Here is a 15,746-nt window from a genome sequence, read left to right on the forward strand (position 1 = left end):
AAAGTGCTAGAGAATGTCAAATACGTTTTTTTGTATTGTGCACTTTCAAAAAGTAAATGTGTTATGGTAAAACCCTATTTATCTGACACCCTATATGAATAAGTATACAGAGGTCCATTTCTTTTACCAGCATTAAGAAAGGTATGTTTTATTCAGTATAAAATTAGAAGAAGCAAAATGTATTTCATGGGCAAGCAATTGAATATAATTTGGATAGTTAACACTTTTACATTAGCGCCATTTTTACATGCAGGGGAACAGTCAGTTTGCCCCCCACGTGGGTGGAATCCTCAATTCACGAGTGACTGCCTGACTTGGAAAGCTGTGTTAAAATGTGTAGCAGCCTTGTTTAGACCACTCTTGGTTGGGAACAAAGCAGGATGCTTATAATGCACAACATTATATTCTACACACTGCTTTTTTAGAAGTAACGAATGGCCATTTTGAATCTACGCCTATAAGAAAGTGAAGATATTCACATTATCTTTCTACTGTCAAATGCAGTTAACAATTATAAGTGAATCATGGGATCATTATGAATATTAACTTTGTGATTCAACACAGAGGAAGTTAGGACAGCTTGCCAAGTTGCTGTCTGTATAGTTCGGAAAGAAACTCTCTTTGCTGCTTTTGATCAAATCTTGCAACTAAAACAGCAAGGGCTTGGAGTTTCCGTATGATTTCTGCTCCGATGTCAGCACAATCTGGGAACAAATTAAATAGTATTAAAGCTTGAGAAATTTTAAGTGTAAGTGAGTGACACCCATAACTACTTTACGTTTGAATATTCACAATCTTTTTAAAGCGGATTCAAAGTTTGATTTACCCAACGCAGTCCCCGCCAGTTCCTCCTTTATGTTGCTCTGTTCCAGTCACAAATCAATTCTATTACTTGATTGCGATAATTATTGTAATGGGATTTGGGCTTATACTAATGCGTATGGATAGAAACTTCAACAAGACATCACCTTGGCAAAACCAGCGCTGTTGGATCCCCTAGGTTCTGGGCACCTTTATCCGATTACACGCTTAGTGGAAACTCCATGCCCTGATTTAGATCAACTAATTACAATTGGATCAAATTTAAAAATATCATAATTAATCACCAAAAACCTTATTTCTTTTTTAATTCATTGAATTAAGTATTTGTGAAATACTGGCACCATGCTGTAAGCAAGTTGATGTGCTCATCAGTATGTATAAGATGTAGCTACCTACAGACTTGATCAAAATGTACAATGCTTGAGAATTTCAATTGTTTAATGGCCTAAAGCCTATTGAAGCATTCTATAAATATAGCTTCACCAGCAAATCAGAAAAATAGATTGTTCAGCACACAAAGTACGAGTGCCAAAATGGGAACAAAGTGGAAAGTGTAACTTTGTGCACTTAGCCATAGTTTTTTAAAAAAGTTTTTAAACCTGTTTTAATCAGGGGCTTATAGCTGAAGAAACCAGGAGCAAATTGGCAGAACAGGAAGAAGATCCTGAGAAGTTTCGGGAGGCTCTGGTAAAATTTGAGACCAGATTTAATTTCCCAGACTTGGAAAAGCTGGTGACTTATTATTCATGTTGCTGCTGGATTGGGCGGGTTCCCCGTCAAGGCTGGATTTACCTCAGCATCAACCATCTCTGCTTCTATTCTTTCCTGTTGGGTAAGGAAGGTAAGAATGGATGAAGGATATAAACTAAAGTCAACTGTAGAAAAACTAGTACAATTTTGAACTATATTTCATTTTTAGTATTTTGACTCATGGTGCATCATTGATAAAGCTACACTGGTAGCAAGCTTAAATTATTTGAGCATCCAATTATCTATCCCAAAAACTGAGAGGAGGTTAGTAGTCAGCAAATATCTTGTGTCTACATTGTACCTTGAACCACATTGGATGAGGGAGCAAGTATTGCACATTAGCCCTGTGATACCACATATATCTCGTAGCAATTTTCTTAACTGTGTGCATTAATGTAATCTTTAACAGTAGGGAAAGTGAAATTGTAATCTTTTTAGGAATCCTATTTGAGCAGTTTTCTTCTGGCGAGTTGAACATTTCAGTCGAAAAAATGAACTACTGACTAATTTCATTGAGGGCCAGGAAGTTTGGGTGATAACTGATCCAGTCATTTTGATCCAATTGCCTGAATTCTAAAATGATATTGCATCTCCAGTGTCCTTGTATTTTTGAATATAATAACATTGTATGCCTAAAGGTATTCATGGTATTCAAATTTTAAGTGTATCTGGGTTCTTAGTACAATTGCAAATCGTGAAAAGTAGCATTATGATTAATATATGAAATGGCTGCTGCAGAAATTTGCAAAATAAACTTCCCTTTTTTAAAGGAAGTCAGTTAGCTATAGTGCTACGAGATGTCAATCTTGTGCTAGCCACATGAAGCTTAATCTAATTTGGCAGATTTTAATAAAATTTAATTTCATGTGATCAAGCTAAAGGAGTAGTGTTGTTCTCAGATTCTGTTAATATGTATATTTATGTAGATAGAGAACTGTTAGGAAATAGAAATAGCCTAAGTAAATTATATTTGTATTTGTGGGTGTTAGGAATGAGTTTTAACTTTAATGTTTAAGTTTGATTTGTATTTCTGTATTTGTGTGTTAAGAAAAGGTCAAATTAAGTTTTAGTTTCACTTTAAAAGGTGCCTGCATTTCTAATGAGTTTTAGAACTGTTGCAGCTAAGTTAAACAAGAGTAGAGAAGCTGGGCTGTCGCCTAGCAACAGGGGTCCAGAGAGGCAGGTCCCTCCCACAGACACACAGAAGAAACTAGAAACAGCAGTTTGATTTGGGAGCTGTTTTGAGTTCAGTTGGTTTTGAAAGTAGCTGCCAGGAGAGACTAGTGCAAAGGGTACAGAACAGATAGCCAGTCCCAAGCGAAAGAAAAGTTCCCAAGTCCAGGGGAGTGGAATGGGAGAAAGTCCCAAGCAGACCTTCTAGTCCAAGGAAGGACAGGAACATAGTTAAGTGAAGTTAAGAGTGAGGGGCAGAGAAAGGCTTCAAGTTTAGAAATAAAGACTTGAGCAGTCAGAAGGCCCAAAGAGACAACTGAAAGTCTGTAACTCTTTGCTATGGGCATGTGAAGCAGTGGTGTGCTGTTGATGGCTGAATTGGTGAGAGAGATTGCATGGAAGACAGTTTGAATGCATGTAGTGACCCAAGGAAGAGGAACATTGGAAGGAGAGTTTGAAACCCTGGAGGTGAACCCTTGCGGAAGGTGTCTGAAAGAAAACGTCAGTTTGGGAGAAGATTCCAAAGCAAGTCTTTTGAGAGTGGAAATTGGAAACCCTCATGTGAAAGATGGAGTTCAGTGAGACCAGTTGCTCACGGCGTGGCAAGCGTCTGGGGAAGAGTTGAGGAGGGATCCATAACATCTGTCTGGGGTGGCATCTGTCACTTGGTTTCAGAGTGTGGTGTGCCTGACCACAGGTCACCTATTCATTTATATGGAATGTACTTACTGTGGACATTATAAGATAGCTTTTGTAACTTGTGTTACCCTTACAAATCTGTATATATCTGTAAAGGTATAGGTGTGGGTGAAGGAGTATTGCAATATAGTTCATCTTGTTTCATAAATGTTTTATGCTTTTGTTAAAAGTTCATTAGCTGACTCCGGTGACTCTATTCAGTAGCTCCTCTCCATGTATCTAAACAAATAAATAAAAGTTAGGATCTATCAAGTTGGATTCCACCCAGTGGTAACCTCAGCTGGGGATCATAACAGAGTGGAGTTACATAGAATATACAGCACAGAAACAGGCTATTCGGCCCAACTGCTCTGTGGTGTTTGTGCTTCATACCAGCCTTTCAGCATATCTTTCTACTCCTTTTTCTTCCCACGTACTTGGGTAGTTTCCTTTTGCAAGCATCTAATCCAGGCATGTCCAACCTTTTCATGTTGGGGGGCCATGTTTAAATTTTTCCCGCACTCCGGGGCTGATGAGCAAATTTCGGAAAGATAAGATTTGGCACAACAATAAACATGAATTTCAAAAAAAAAGCTGGCTTATGAAAACAAACCACTTGCTGAGCAAAAAGTCAGTAACATAAATTGATAATTGTAAAAAAAAGAAATTAGTAATAAATAAAGATGACCATTAGTGTGTGTGTGTGTGTCCAGCTCACTCCCAGGCTCAGGGTCCTTATGCACTTGCCTTCAGCCACTGTGAGAGTGCATGTTGGTGTGTGGCAGTGAGGGTCAATGAGAACCCTGAGACTAGGAGTGAGCCAGACACCTGCTCTCCACTCACTAACTCACACTCATTCGCTCTCCGCTCACATTGCTTGCTTACATACACTCACCTCCACCCCCCCCTACCCCCACCGATATCCCCCCCTCAATCCATTGGTGCGGGGAAGTGACTCACTATGAGCCATCAGCAGTAAACATGGGAGAGGAACAGACTTGTGATTGGAGGACCTCACTGACCCATTTTAGCGTCATTTTGAACAATCACTCTGGAGACCATATATAGGGACTTCGTGGGCCAAACTCTGGGCCGTGGGTTGGACGAGTCTGCTCTAACTATATGCCACATGCACTTCTAATAGTATGTTCCACATTTTAGCCACTCCCTCATTCCCTATTGGATGTATTGATAACTATCTTGTATTTGTGGCCCCAAGTTTTAAATTATCCCAAAAGTAGAAACATTCTCTCCACTTCTTTTGGCTTCTCCCATTTTATCTGGTGTTGCCCAATGTTGCTTGATCAGCCTTCTCCATCTCATCGGGCACCCATTACTCTTCCAATCTCGCTACATTTCAGTCTCTCGCCACCACGTCTTTCCATCTGGTCTTGGGCCTTTCTCCTCTTCTACCTCTCTGGTAGTCCCATCTCCATTACTTGCCTTGCCACATTTCCTCCCTCTGGAACAGATGACTGTACCATTTCCATCTCCTCTCTTGACTACTGCCTTCAATGCTCCCACAATTTCACTGACCCATTGATGTGCTGGTTCCTGAGTTTTGTCCTTTCTCATTACTCCACACACCCATCTCGGCATCCACACCTCATTAGTATCCAGTCATCGTTCCTCTCAACAGGTTGGGGAGAGGAGAGGGGGGTAAAAGAACTTATTTGTAAACTGCAGTTTAATTTTCTATATGTGGGAGATTATAACATGAAAAAAAGCTGTACGTCATAGGCATTCCCTCCAACTGCCCTTCATGTTGGGGCTATTTACATTGTGGAAAGATATTTAACATCCATTGTTAACCTGACAGGAAATAGCTTAGAATAATGGACTGAGGAGAGACTGACATAGAGACACTAATCTGTATATTTCAGGACTCTGGAATACTGGTCAGGAGCCAGGACAATTTATAATTCTGTTTGTGGGAATGTGTTTAACTGTGCTGTAAATGTGTTTGACAATTTGAATTCTATGCTCTGTACATAGGAACAAAATTGACATTTCCTCTTTTTGCTTTGTATTTACTTTGTACTTAATTTCCTAGTATTGTAGAAACATTGGCTGGAATATCCTTTTTAAGTTCAAGCTAGGGTAGAGGTATGCAAGGTACTAAATGGAAGTGTCCTCCATTATTCACTGCAAATTGGTGTCCTGTGGATATTTTCTTCCTTTGCCCCTTGAGCTCTTGCTTCCCTCACGCTCCCCCTCCCCCACTTTCTCACTCTCTTTTTCAAACCCCTCCTTTGGAAAATTCCATGTCACAGTAATGGTGTTTGTTTTTGAGGTATAGTTGTTTAGCATTGTAATCATTGTTCTGTTTATAAAAATGGACTGGTCATCCATATCCGAAATGATGCTCTCTCAGGTGAGTGGAAGGTATTTATCCACCCAGCCACTTATGGATTTCACATTCTCTGTTGGTGTGATGTGAGTTCCCTTGTTGGAAAGCCACAAATCCTCACTCCCTTTTGAAGTAAATTGAGATTTCCCTGTCGATTTGCTTTAGCCCCTTTATGAAGCCTTTAGATGAAGTGTTCTGTTATAAAATCCTCTTTATACAATAACACAAATATTTTGTTTACAGCTTGTCATTACAAAGTGCATGCAGTGGACAGGTAGGCTAACCAAGCAGCAAAATGTTGGATTTTGTTTTTGCATGGATTAGTACCTTTCTATTCAATAGGCCTTTGGCAAACCCGGTTGCAGTTCTGTTTGAGTGTCATTTTGATTCAGTTAATAACTCTGTTGCTTGTGAGCTAGACAGTTATAGGTTACATTCCCGCTGCAGACTTTGACACACACAATGTAGACTGACACACTGGTGTAGCACTCCCTCTTAATGGTCAGAGGAAGTGGTGGCCTAAGCTTTGATCTGAGAGATAGCTTTTTAAGGGGTGTCAGATCTTGCAGGAAGAGAGCGTGAATGAGAGGTGGGTGGGGATGTGATATTTGGGGGAAGTTATTTCAGAGTGGAACTTAGGCGATTGAAGATGTGTTGAATCGTGAGGGCTTGAAAGTTGAGGGAATGCACAAGAGGCTGCAGTCAGAGAAATTGAGTATTCAGGGTTGAGATGGTTTAATGCTGAAGGAGACTGTATAACTAGAAAGGGGAGAGAACATGGATGGATTTAATAAGGATGAGAATTCCAACTTTTGGCTTACTGTGATCAATGTAGATTAATGAAGACAGTGGTGATGTTGGTGTAACTTGGTGTGGGATAGGTCACGCACTAGAGCGTTTTAGGTGAGCAGATGTTTGCGGAGAGTGGTGAATGGAAGACTGGTTAGGATAGTGCTGCAGTAAAAAGCAATGTGGTTGGATAGAAGCTTGTACTTGTGCTTCCACCTTGTAGTGAAGCTTTTAAACTCAGCATTGATATGAGGTTGATGAACTGTATTAAAGGCTTAATGATATGATACCAAGTGTGCTGCAAATTCTAGCAGCTGGTTCCAAACGGTTTGAGATCTATCCTTTTTGAGGGAAATAACTCTTCTAAATCACATGGCAGAGGTTGAAGCTTCGACTAATGAAGTATTATTGGGCATCTGGAAAATATGTCAACCCTTTTTAATCTACCATTGTAGATAGGTACTGCAACATACTTTTATACTTTTTTGCTTAAAGGTAGCTTTCCTGAATTCCTGAATATTGCATTTTTTATTTTAGTGAAACTCATTATCCCCTGGGTTGATGTGAAAAAACTAGAAAGAACTTCGAATACTCTTATCACAGAAATAGTTCGGGTGACCACACAAAGTAAAGAACGTGACTTCTCCATGTTCCTTAACATCAATGAAACGTTCAGGCTTATGGAACTGTTGGCAGATGTGACTATTCGAAGGTTGCTGGACAATGAGGCATTTGAATTGGATCCATCTCTACAAAAACCTACACAAATAACAAAGAAGTAAGAAAAACATTCAATAAAATTCTAGCTAACTTTGGAAAACATAGCACTATTTCTCAAAATAGTCTTGACTGTATTTTGTTTCAGTTTAATGTATAACCATTCGCTGTGCCTCCTTGTCTGATTTTTTTTTAAAACTTAAATTTGGATCATTTTGCATCATGCTTGAATTAGTTTTCATATCCTCTGAAGTACTGACATGAAAACTTTATTTCCAGTATAATGTCTCCTGTTGTGCAAATGAGACAGTCATGGGACATTCTCGCAAGATAGCTTAAATACTGAATTAATCTAGCATTTGAGCTTAACATGGTATGCCATTGGCCATATAGATTTGAGTTTAAATGTTGTTTATCTATACAGCTATTTAGAGTTTAAATGTTATTCCCAACCTTTTGATCTTAATGACGCACACCCAACCTTCCTGGTTTTCCTTTGTACAAGTTAGTTGAAAGCGGTCTGTGACATCTTGCCTTTTGTTGTCCGCCTTCTAATATTTGTGATAGTTGTAAGCGTTGGGATGTAGAATGAAATATGTACAACAGACACTTGCAAGAAAAAAAACTATTGGCAGTCCCAAATAACTTGTAGCAGATACAAGCTGCATCTTGAAATTGCAAATTGCAAACTAGGACAGCATTCAATGTACCGAGTCTGTTTACAGCTTAAACCACAGGACATGTATGTCAGGGTGAGATGGCAATGTGTGGGTAAAATGGCTTTTGTGGAATGGGGATCTCTTTAATCAACATCCATAGCAGAGAAACCGCTCTATCCCCGGAATTGAAGGCTTGTTTGACAGTATCCCATGGATAGAGGGCTTCTGATGCTCTCCATTTCTCAAAAGCTGAGAATGCTAATTGACATTGGCTTCCCAACTCTCTAGGAATGACTGAAACTCTCCTGAAATTGGATATACATCTCCAGGGTGCTGCCTCTAGCAGTCGAAAAGATCATTTTGATGTTTTTATGGTGATTATTTACTTGATGATCACTAACTTTCTTGCTGTAGTGCAAGCCCGCACCCCCTGCTCCATGGTACAAGTTGACCACTGCCACAGAGCGCAGTTTGGGGGAAGGGTGGGGCTGCAGTCTCAAGATTCATGGGTGTCGACGTTCAGGAGAGGGTCTGAAATTGGGGTGGGTTTATTCTCTCCATTCAATGAGAGATGAATTGTGTGGGGCTGGGCAGGGTTGGGGGGTGTTGGGGAGATTCTGGCCACAATTCCAGGTGAGGCAATGGAAAAGAGCTAACTGTGCAGGAGATACAGGGATATTTGGCTCCTCTGGTTTTACTGTACTATCAGGAAAACAAGGACACTTGATGAAAATCCCTAAGTGTCCCTAATTTACATGTTTTCACTGCACTTATCCTTAGCTTTGCATAACTTACAAAGCCAATTCCGTTATCCTCAGAAGCCTTGAATAGCTTCCTCTAGGCTATGGTAATCCTTCTGTTTTTGAACCATTTAGAGCAGGAAGGTCCCAGGACCAATCTTTCTTTCTACCCTTACTCTTTTTTTCCCCCCACCTTTGCTTCCCTGCCTGAGTTAGCTACTCTCAGCTAGGGTGTAAGGGGTGTGTGGTGGGTTGGGGGTGTCAGAATGGTAGAATGGGGAAGCAAAGCATTTTTGCCAGGGTCTCTGTTCTTGATCGTTATACAGTGCCCCTTGCTGGGAATATGCATGTGTATACCAGTTGTCATCAGATCGGAGTTACCAATCATGTCCTCTGCAGTTGAATTGCCTGTCAACATATATTATCAGGGCTCATGCGTATTAATGGGAAGTAAGAATTTCGAACTAGAAACGTACTAGTATCTGGAAACATTGATCTGTGATCTTGTTTTAAATCAAAGACCACAGTCTTAGTTCATAACTTGTGATTTAAACTGAGCCTTCCATTTAAGTTGAACTGATTTGTAACTATGCTTTCCGTTCACTTTGGTACAGGGATCTTGAAGCTAGGATGCAGACTGAGTATTTCCGGGCTTGTTTTAGGCTTCCACGAGCAGAGAAGCTGATCGTGATAGTGGACAGTTTCCTGTGGACACCATATAACCAATGCCACACTGCAGGGAAGTTGTATATCTCAGAAAATTACATATGCTTTGCCAGCAAGGAGGAAGGTAGCTGCTATGTAATCATTCCACTTCAAGAGGTACTGGACTCTAACACTGAAACACTAAATGTTTTGCCTTGGTCAACTCTGGGTTGAATTTAAAGCTGCACAGTCCAGAAAACTTTTGTACATCAATCTAAAAGATATTGAAGTAAACACATTTTAAAATTCCTGAATATATATCAATACGGAAAACTGCTTTTGCCCTCGTTGCCAAGAAACTTTGTTTGGAAAAGGTATTTTTGTTTTGCCTCGTCCTGTAAAGATCTTAAGGCTGCCATTCTGGAGTGCAAGAGTGGCTGTCATGGCCCACTGAAATGGACCCTCTGCAAATAACCCAGTACTGGCAAGAGTCCTTGATTTGCCTTGTGGCCCAGAAAACCTGTTTGGAGTTGAACCCTGCCTGATAGTGAAATCAGCTAGAATCAGTTACAAGTTGGCTTTATTTTTAATTTGTTACTGGCATCACTATCCAGGGAGGGTGCACCACTTCAGATCTGCGCATTAGTAAACAAAAACAAAAAGCATTATTTCCTCCTGACCTTGTTTTCAAGTAACACCTGTTGCTTTATGACAGAGTTGCAATGTGAGCCAAAATTGTTGCTTTGCTTCATCTTCCACCTCTCCCTCGAACTTACCGGTGAAGGAGGGTGTGTTTGATGGAAATGTATGAAAAATATTTGAAGCAGTTGGAGAATGTTGGAATGAGATATCTATCGCTTTTTATTGGTTGATTTCTTTTGAATTTTTTGGCAGCAGATTCACAGCAAGCTATCCTTATGCTGATAATGCTAGTCTACAATAAATTTTTGTTTGCTTTACATTGACAGGTGGTTACTGTGGAGAAGATGGAGGACACTAGTCTCCTCCCCAGTCCAATTATTGTTGGTGTTAAAAGCAAGAGGGTATTTCAATTTACAGAAATTAAAAATAGAGAACATCTTGTGCAGCAACTAAACAAACAGCTTCAGCTTTTAAAAGGGGGAAAGCCTGGCTGCCATGAGAAACCGAGAGTTGAGGAAAAGGTATTGTTGACTTTTTGCATTTAATGTTAATGTTTTCACGTAGCACTGAAGTCAGAATTATCCTAAAGTGCACTTGACAGTTCAGCAAAACAATATTTCCTTTTTTAAAAAAAGTAAAACGTTATCTGCATGCGAAAGTTAAATACTGCAGATGTTGTTAATCTGAAGTTAAAACAGAAAATGCTGCAGATATTCAGGTCTGGCAGCATCTGTGAAGAAAGAAACTGAGTTAACACTTCGGGTCACTTGAGCATTCCCAGCACTTTCTCTTTCGATTTAAATTATTTGTATGCTTTTTTTTAAGAGTAACTAGAAACTCCATTTCTGTGGCTGCCAGTTAATGGAGAAGTGCTCCATGTAGTGTGGTACCGAGCCATGGAGATTAGCAAGACCCTATTAGCTAATCTCAGTTGGACGAGCAGCAGAAACACTACTCCCAGAGCTAGGAAGGGACAAAAAAAATTAGTGACCCCCTTTGAGGGTGTTGGGGGGGTGGGGGGGGGCGTTGTGTGTGTGTGTGTGTCTCTGTCCAGGATCAGGTTTAGCTGTGACCTCTCATCCTTGCCACCTTTCTAACTCACATTCTGTTACTCACTCTTGTCTGTTCTCAATTGTGAGGCATTGGAAGTCCACTAACTCATCACATTGATTTCCGCATGAGTCTGTACCTCCAGGAGAGGTTGCAGTTGAAGGAGAAAAGTGATTTAGTTCTAGGACTGTATCTTAAAAGCACTTTGTTACTGCATATTTAGCTCAGTAATTTGATCCAACACACTTTTAACTGATCATACAGAATAAGTTAACGATCAATTGAAAATTACCCTGTACTTGAAAATAAAATCTAATGCGCAACCAATAGAAATGTCAGTTGGCATATGAGTGCACCTGGCAACAAAGGATAGAAAATGCTTGACTATAGGACCCATGGCAGTTTAGGCTGTCTCTTTTTTTGGTTGATGAATTATTATGTTAAGGTGAGTGTATTTTAACCAAAAGGTACACTTCTCGGCAGCAAATTGATGCAAACAGCAGAGGGCGGCCATAAGCCTGCAATTGTAGTGAAAATCATTTTTTCATATGCAGAGGACTAGAAAATATATTTGATATCATAAGTGGTGGAGAAATGCACAGCCATGTGGCCAGAGAAAAGACTACAAAAGATAATGATCCTATACGCAAGGTAGCCAACATCGACTCTGACCCAACTAATTCTGGTAAGTGAGAGTTCTTTAATATACTCATAACAGCAATATTTCTAAATTCTTCTATAATTTGCAATTAATTAGTAAGATCTTGCATACAATTTCATGCCTAATAACTTGCTGTAGTTGAAATAAAGATTTTTTTTGTCTTATGGAATAATTTTCCATGGATTATCAAAATTCAATTAATTAAAGATATTTATTTGAAGTTATTTTCCCTTTCTTCACAGATTCATGCCCAAGATATTTTTGGGCAAAAAAATGAGGGGAAATAAATCCAACGCACATTCAATATGTGCATGCTCCCAAGCAAAGAAAAACTTCACATCTGGGGCAGGATCTTCTACAGGGCCATGAACAAAATCAAGTAAAAGAGGGGCCACACAGTGAACAGATTGTTCCTCCCACTCCCAAATTGTGGGGGAAGAATGCAGTCACGAGATATAATAGCAGTCCAAGTATCAAACTGCAATCCTTGTGTAGATGCACAGTAGCCTGACCAGATTGCCTGCGCCTAGCTGGCAGGACAGGTTGGCTTTGTAGTTAATCAGCTAGTCTGCTACTTGTAGATACAGGATGCTAGTATTAGAGCTCTAAACCTAAAGTGCTCTAAATCTCGGACTGAGAGGCCATCATCCAATGCAAGTGCTGATGTTCTTGCAGGTGACCAATACATGATCAGTGTGAGTTCTCCCAAGTTATTTTTTTTAATTGTATAAATGGTACAAATATGTATATAGTTTTCAATGATATTACAGGAATGTGTTCAAAATAATAGTGTAATGACCAATACACGTTTTGTAATAAAACTTTTTGTGAAATTTATTTTACTGGTTTGATTGCTTTATTGAAGCAGTTTTCAGTCTGACATCAAAGGGGATAGAGTAGATCACAATGATTTACCCATTGTTTTAGAAGAATAAAGGGCGTAATCCGAAGGATGTTTACGGTACCAAGTGGAAATGGGCATTTGGACAGGTGGTATTTTAACAATATTAAAATAGATTCATATATTTCTAAAATGGGTTTGATAATGTTGTAATAGTCTGCCACTGAATGAGATGCGAAATGCCAATTTTGTCTAAATATTTCCTGAGCTCTGCATCTTAACTGCTAAAACTAAAACTAATTTGCATAATATCTGACTTGTTACCAGAACGTTTTAAAACTGAAACTCAACTCCCTTAGTTGGCGAATATAAAATTAGATTATGATGATGATATGTGAGGTTGGGGGGTGGGTGCAGAGGTGCTTGGTGGAAGAGGTGATGGAGAGCGAACAGGTCGATGGTGACCCTTGAGTTGTGGAATCTGCAGTGTATAGCTGAGCCAGATCCCACAACATGGGAATTCCAGTATACAAATAAAATGATATTGAGAATATTATCAGGTGGATTTCAAATAACTTTTCTCTGCTGTACTTGGAAATAGCCCATGCTTGGAAGAAATTGTGTTGTACATGTCCAAGTTTCAAAGCCTCTTGCTTTTGCCTGTCGATCTTTTTAAAATATTATTTACATAACTGATCTTCTCTATACTTGGATTCATTATACAAGTACTATTACTAATTTTTAATTGCTAATTTACTAAAGAGGTGGCTAATGAGGTAGTAGATGCGTTGGTGTTAATTTTCCAAAATTCCCTAGATTCTGGAAAGGCTCCATCAGACTGGAAAGTAGCAAATATAACCCTCTATTCATGAAAAGAGGGAGGCAGAGAACAGGAAGCTTATAGGCCAGTTAGCTTGATGCCTGTTGTGGGGAAGGTGTTAGAATTGATCATTAAGGAGGTTACAGCTGGGTACTTAGAGAAACTCAAGGTAATCAGGAAGAAATTGTGTTGAACATGTCCAGGTCCCAAAGTCTCTTGCTTTGCCTGTCGATCGTTTTGTGAAAGAGAAATCATGTTTAACCAATTTATTGGACTTCTATGAAGGAATAACACGCACCGTGGATAAAGGGGAGCCTGTAGATGTACCATACTTGGATTTCCTGGGGGCATTTGATGAGGTGCCACATCAAAGGTTATTCCTGAAAATAAAAGTTCATGGTTCAGGGGGTAACATACTTGGCATGGATAGAAGATTGGCTGGCAGAAAACAACAATGTATAAATGGGTCTTTTTCTGATTGGCATGATGTGAAGAGTGGAGTTGCACAGGGGTCTGTGCTGAGGCTTCAACATTTTACAATTTACATCAATGGCTTAGATGAGGTGAGTGAAGGGAAGGCATGGTAGCTAAATTTGCAGACAACACAAAGGTAGGAAAGCATGCTGTGAAGAGGACATGAGGTTACAGACAGATATAGATAGGTTGAGTAAGTGGGCAAAAATCTGGCAGATGGCGTATAATGTGGGAAAATGTGAAGTTGTTCACTTTGGCAGGAAGAGTATTACTCAAATGGAAAACAACTGCAGAAGGTGCAGAGGGATCTAGGTGTTCCAGTGCATGAGTCATAAAAAGTTAGAATCCAGGACGAGCAAGTAATTAAGAAGGCTAATGGAATGCTACCTTTTATTATGAGAGGAATTGAACATTAAAGTAAGGATATTATGCTTTAGCTATACAGGGCATTTATGGGGCATTGATGAGACCATATCTCGAACAGTGTATGCAGTTTTGGTCTAAATATTTAAGGAAGGATGTAAATGCATTGAAGGTGGTTCAGAGGCGTTTACTAGATTGAAACCTGGAATGAGTGAGCTGTTTTGTGAAGAAAGGTTAGAGAGACTGGGTTGTTTCACTGGAGTTTAGAAGATTTGAGGGGCAACTCGATTGAAGTATATAAGATCCTGAATGGTCGTGACAAGGTGGACGTGGAAAGGATGTTTCCTCTTGTGGGTGAGTCCAGAACTAGGAGACACTGTTTTAAAATTAGGGGCTGCCCTTTTGGAACAGAGATGAGGAGAAATTTTTTCTGAAGGTTGTCCAACTTTGGAACTTCCTGCCTTTGAAAGCAGTGGAGGTGGGGTCATTGAATATTTTTAAGGTGGAGGTAGATTGATTCCCCTGCTTATCAAGAATCTAAGGTTATTGCGGATAGATGGGAATGCGGAATTTGAAACACAAACTGATCAGCCATGATCTTATTGAATGGTGGAGTAGGCTTTAGGGGACGAATGGCCTCCCTTCTGCTCCTATGTTCGTACTCCATTGGCACAAGCCTACTTTACTGCGTTTGAGTAAAATCTTTACACTGCTTAAGAAAAAAAGTGTCTTAATTTTAAAGCAAAGTTGCTTTTAGATGCGCCACTCAAATAGAACACACTGTCTGAAATGTTCAACCATGCAAATAATTTTGCATTCAAGTGTCAGCTTGATCTAGGTGGTAACACCCTCACCTCTGTCAGAAGGTGTGGGTTCAAACCCCACTCTAGAAGTCGGGCACAAAATGTAGGTGAACAATCTAGTGGTAGTCCTAGAAGTGTTATATGTCAGAGATGCCTTTCCGTGGGTGCGATGTGAAACTGAGGCCCCAGCTGCCTGTTCTAATGATTCAGTTAGACATTAAAATATCTCATTTCTCTTGGTCAATGTCCTTCCTCAACTTTTTGTAGTTTCTGGGATATTGCCATGTGCTAAATGACTGCCATATTTGCTTGGATCTTTTGCTGCACTTTGAAAGTAATATAGCTATAACACACTGATATAATTGCAAATCTGACTTGGCCAGTTAATTGTATAGAAATGAAAAATAAGTCATTATTCAGTAAATATTTCAGTTGACAACTTTATTACAGCATTGGGCTTGACCACTTTAGTGTTTTTGTGCAGGATATTCTCCTGAGAACAATCTTGTAGCAATTGTGTAATGGTCAACATTTGGGGGTGGGGTGGGGAAAGTGTCTTTCATGAGAACTATGGCCTGGATTTTTGCTCCTGAGGTGGTTTCTCTGAGGGGGGTGATAAGAAGTGGCATGGCAGGATCTTTGTTCCAGGGACAGGGGGAGATGGAGTCCAACCTGTAAACCCTGGATGCTGATTGGAGTGCCCACAGGTGCTGCCAAGTGCCTGGGGGAGATGTTTAAAAAGCCTGCCTCAGTTTTCGGGGTCTTTTCC

General features: G+C 39.8%; 1 protein-coding gene across 2 annotated transcripts in view; it reads left to right on the forward strand.

Annotated features, from left to right (window-relative positions):
- The window catches only part of tbc1d8 (TBC1 domain family member 8), a 111,522-nt gene that overhangs the window by 56,675 nt on the left and 39,101 nt on the right, over positions 1–15,746 (forward strand). The window contains exons 4-7 of one of the 2 annotated variants that reach the window (XM_078545634.1): positions 1,435–1,663; positions 7,100–7,340; positions 9,293–9,500; positions 10,292–10,486. In XM_078545634.1, the coding sequence (XP_078401760.1) occupies positions 1,435–1,663; positions 7,100–7,340; positions 9,293–9,500; positions 10,292–10,486 (873 nt within the window). The remainder of the gene's footprint in view (positions 1–1,434; positions 1,664–7,099; positions 7,341–9,292; positions 9,501–10,291; positions 10,487–15,746) is intronic. The other variant, XM_078545635.1, reaches the window with a different exon arrangement.

The sequence above is a fragment of the Cetorhinus maximus genome, chromosome 7 (assembly GCF_964194155.1).
Source record: "Cetorhinus maximus chromosome 7, sCetMax3.hap1.1, whole genome shotgun sequence".
NCBI classification, from domain to species: domain Eukaryota; kingdom Metazoa; phylum Chordata; class Chondrichthyes; order Lamniformes; family Cetorhinidae; genus Cetorhinus; species Cetorhinus maximus.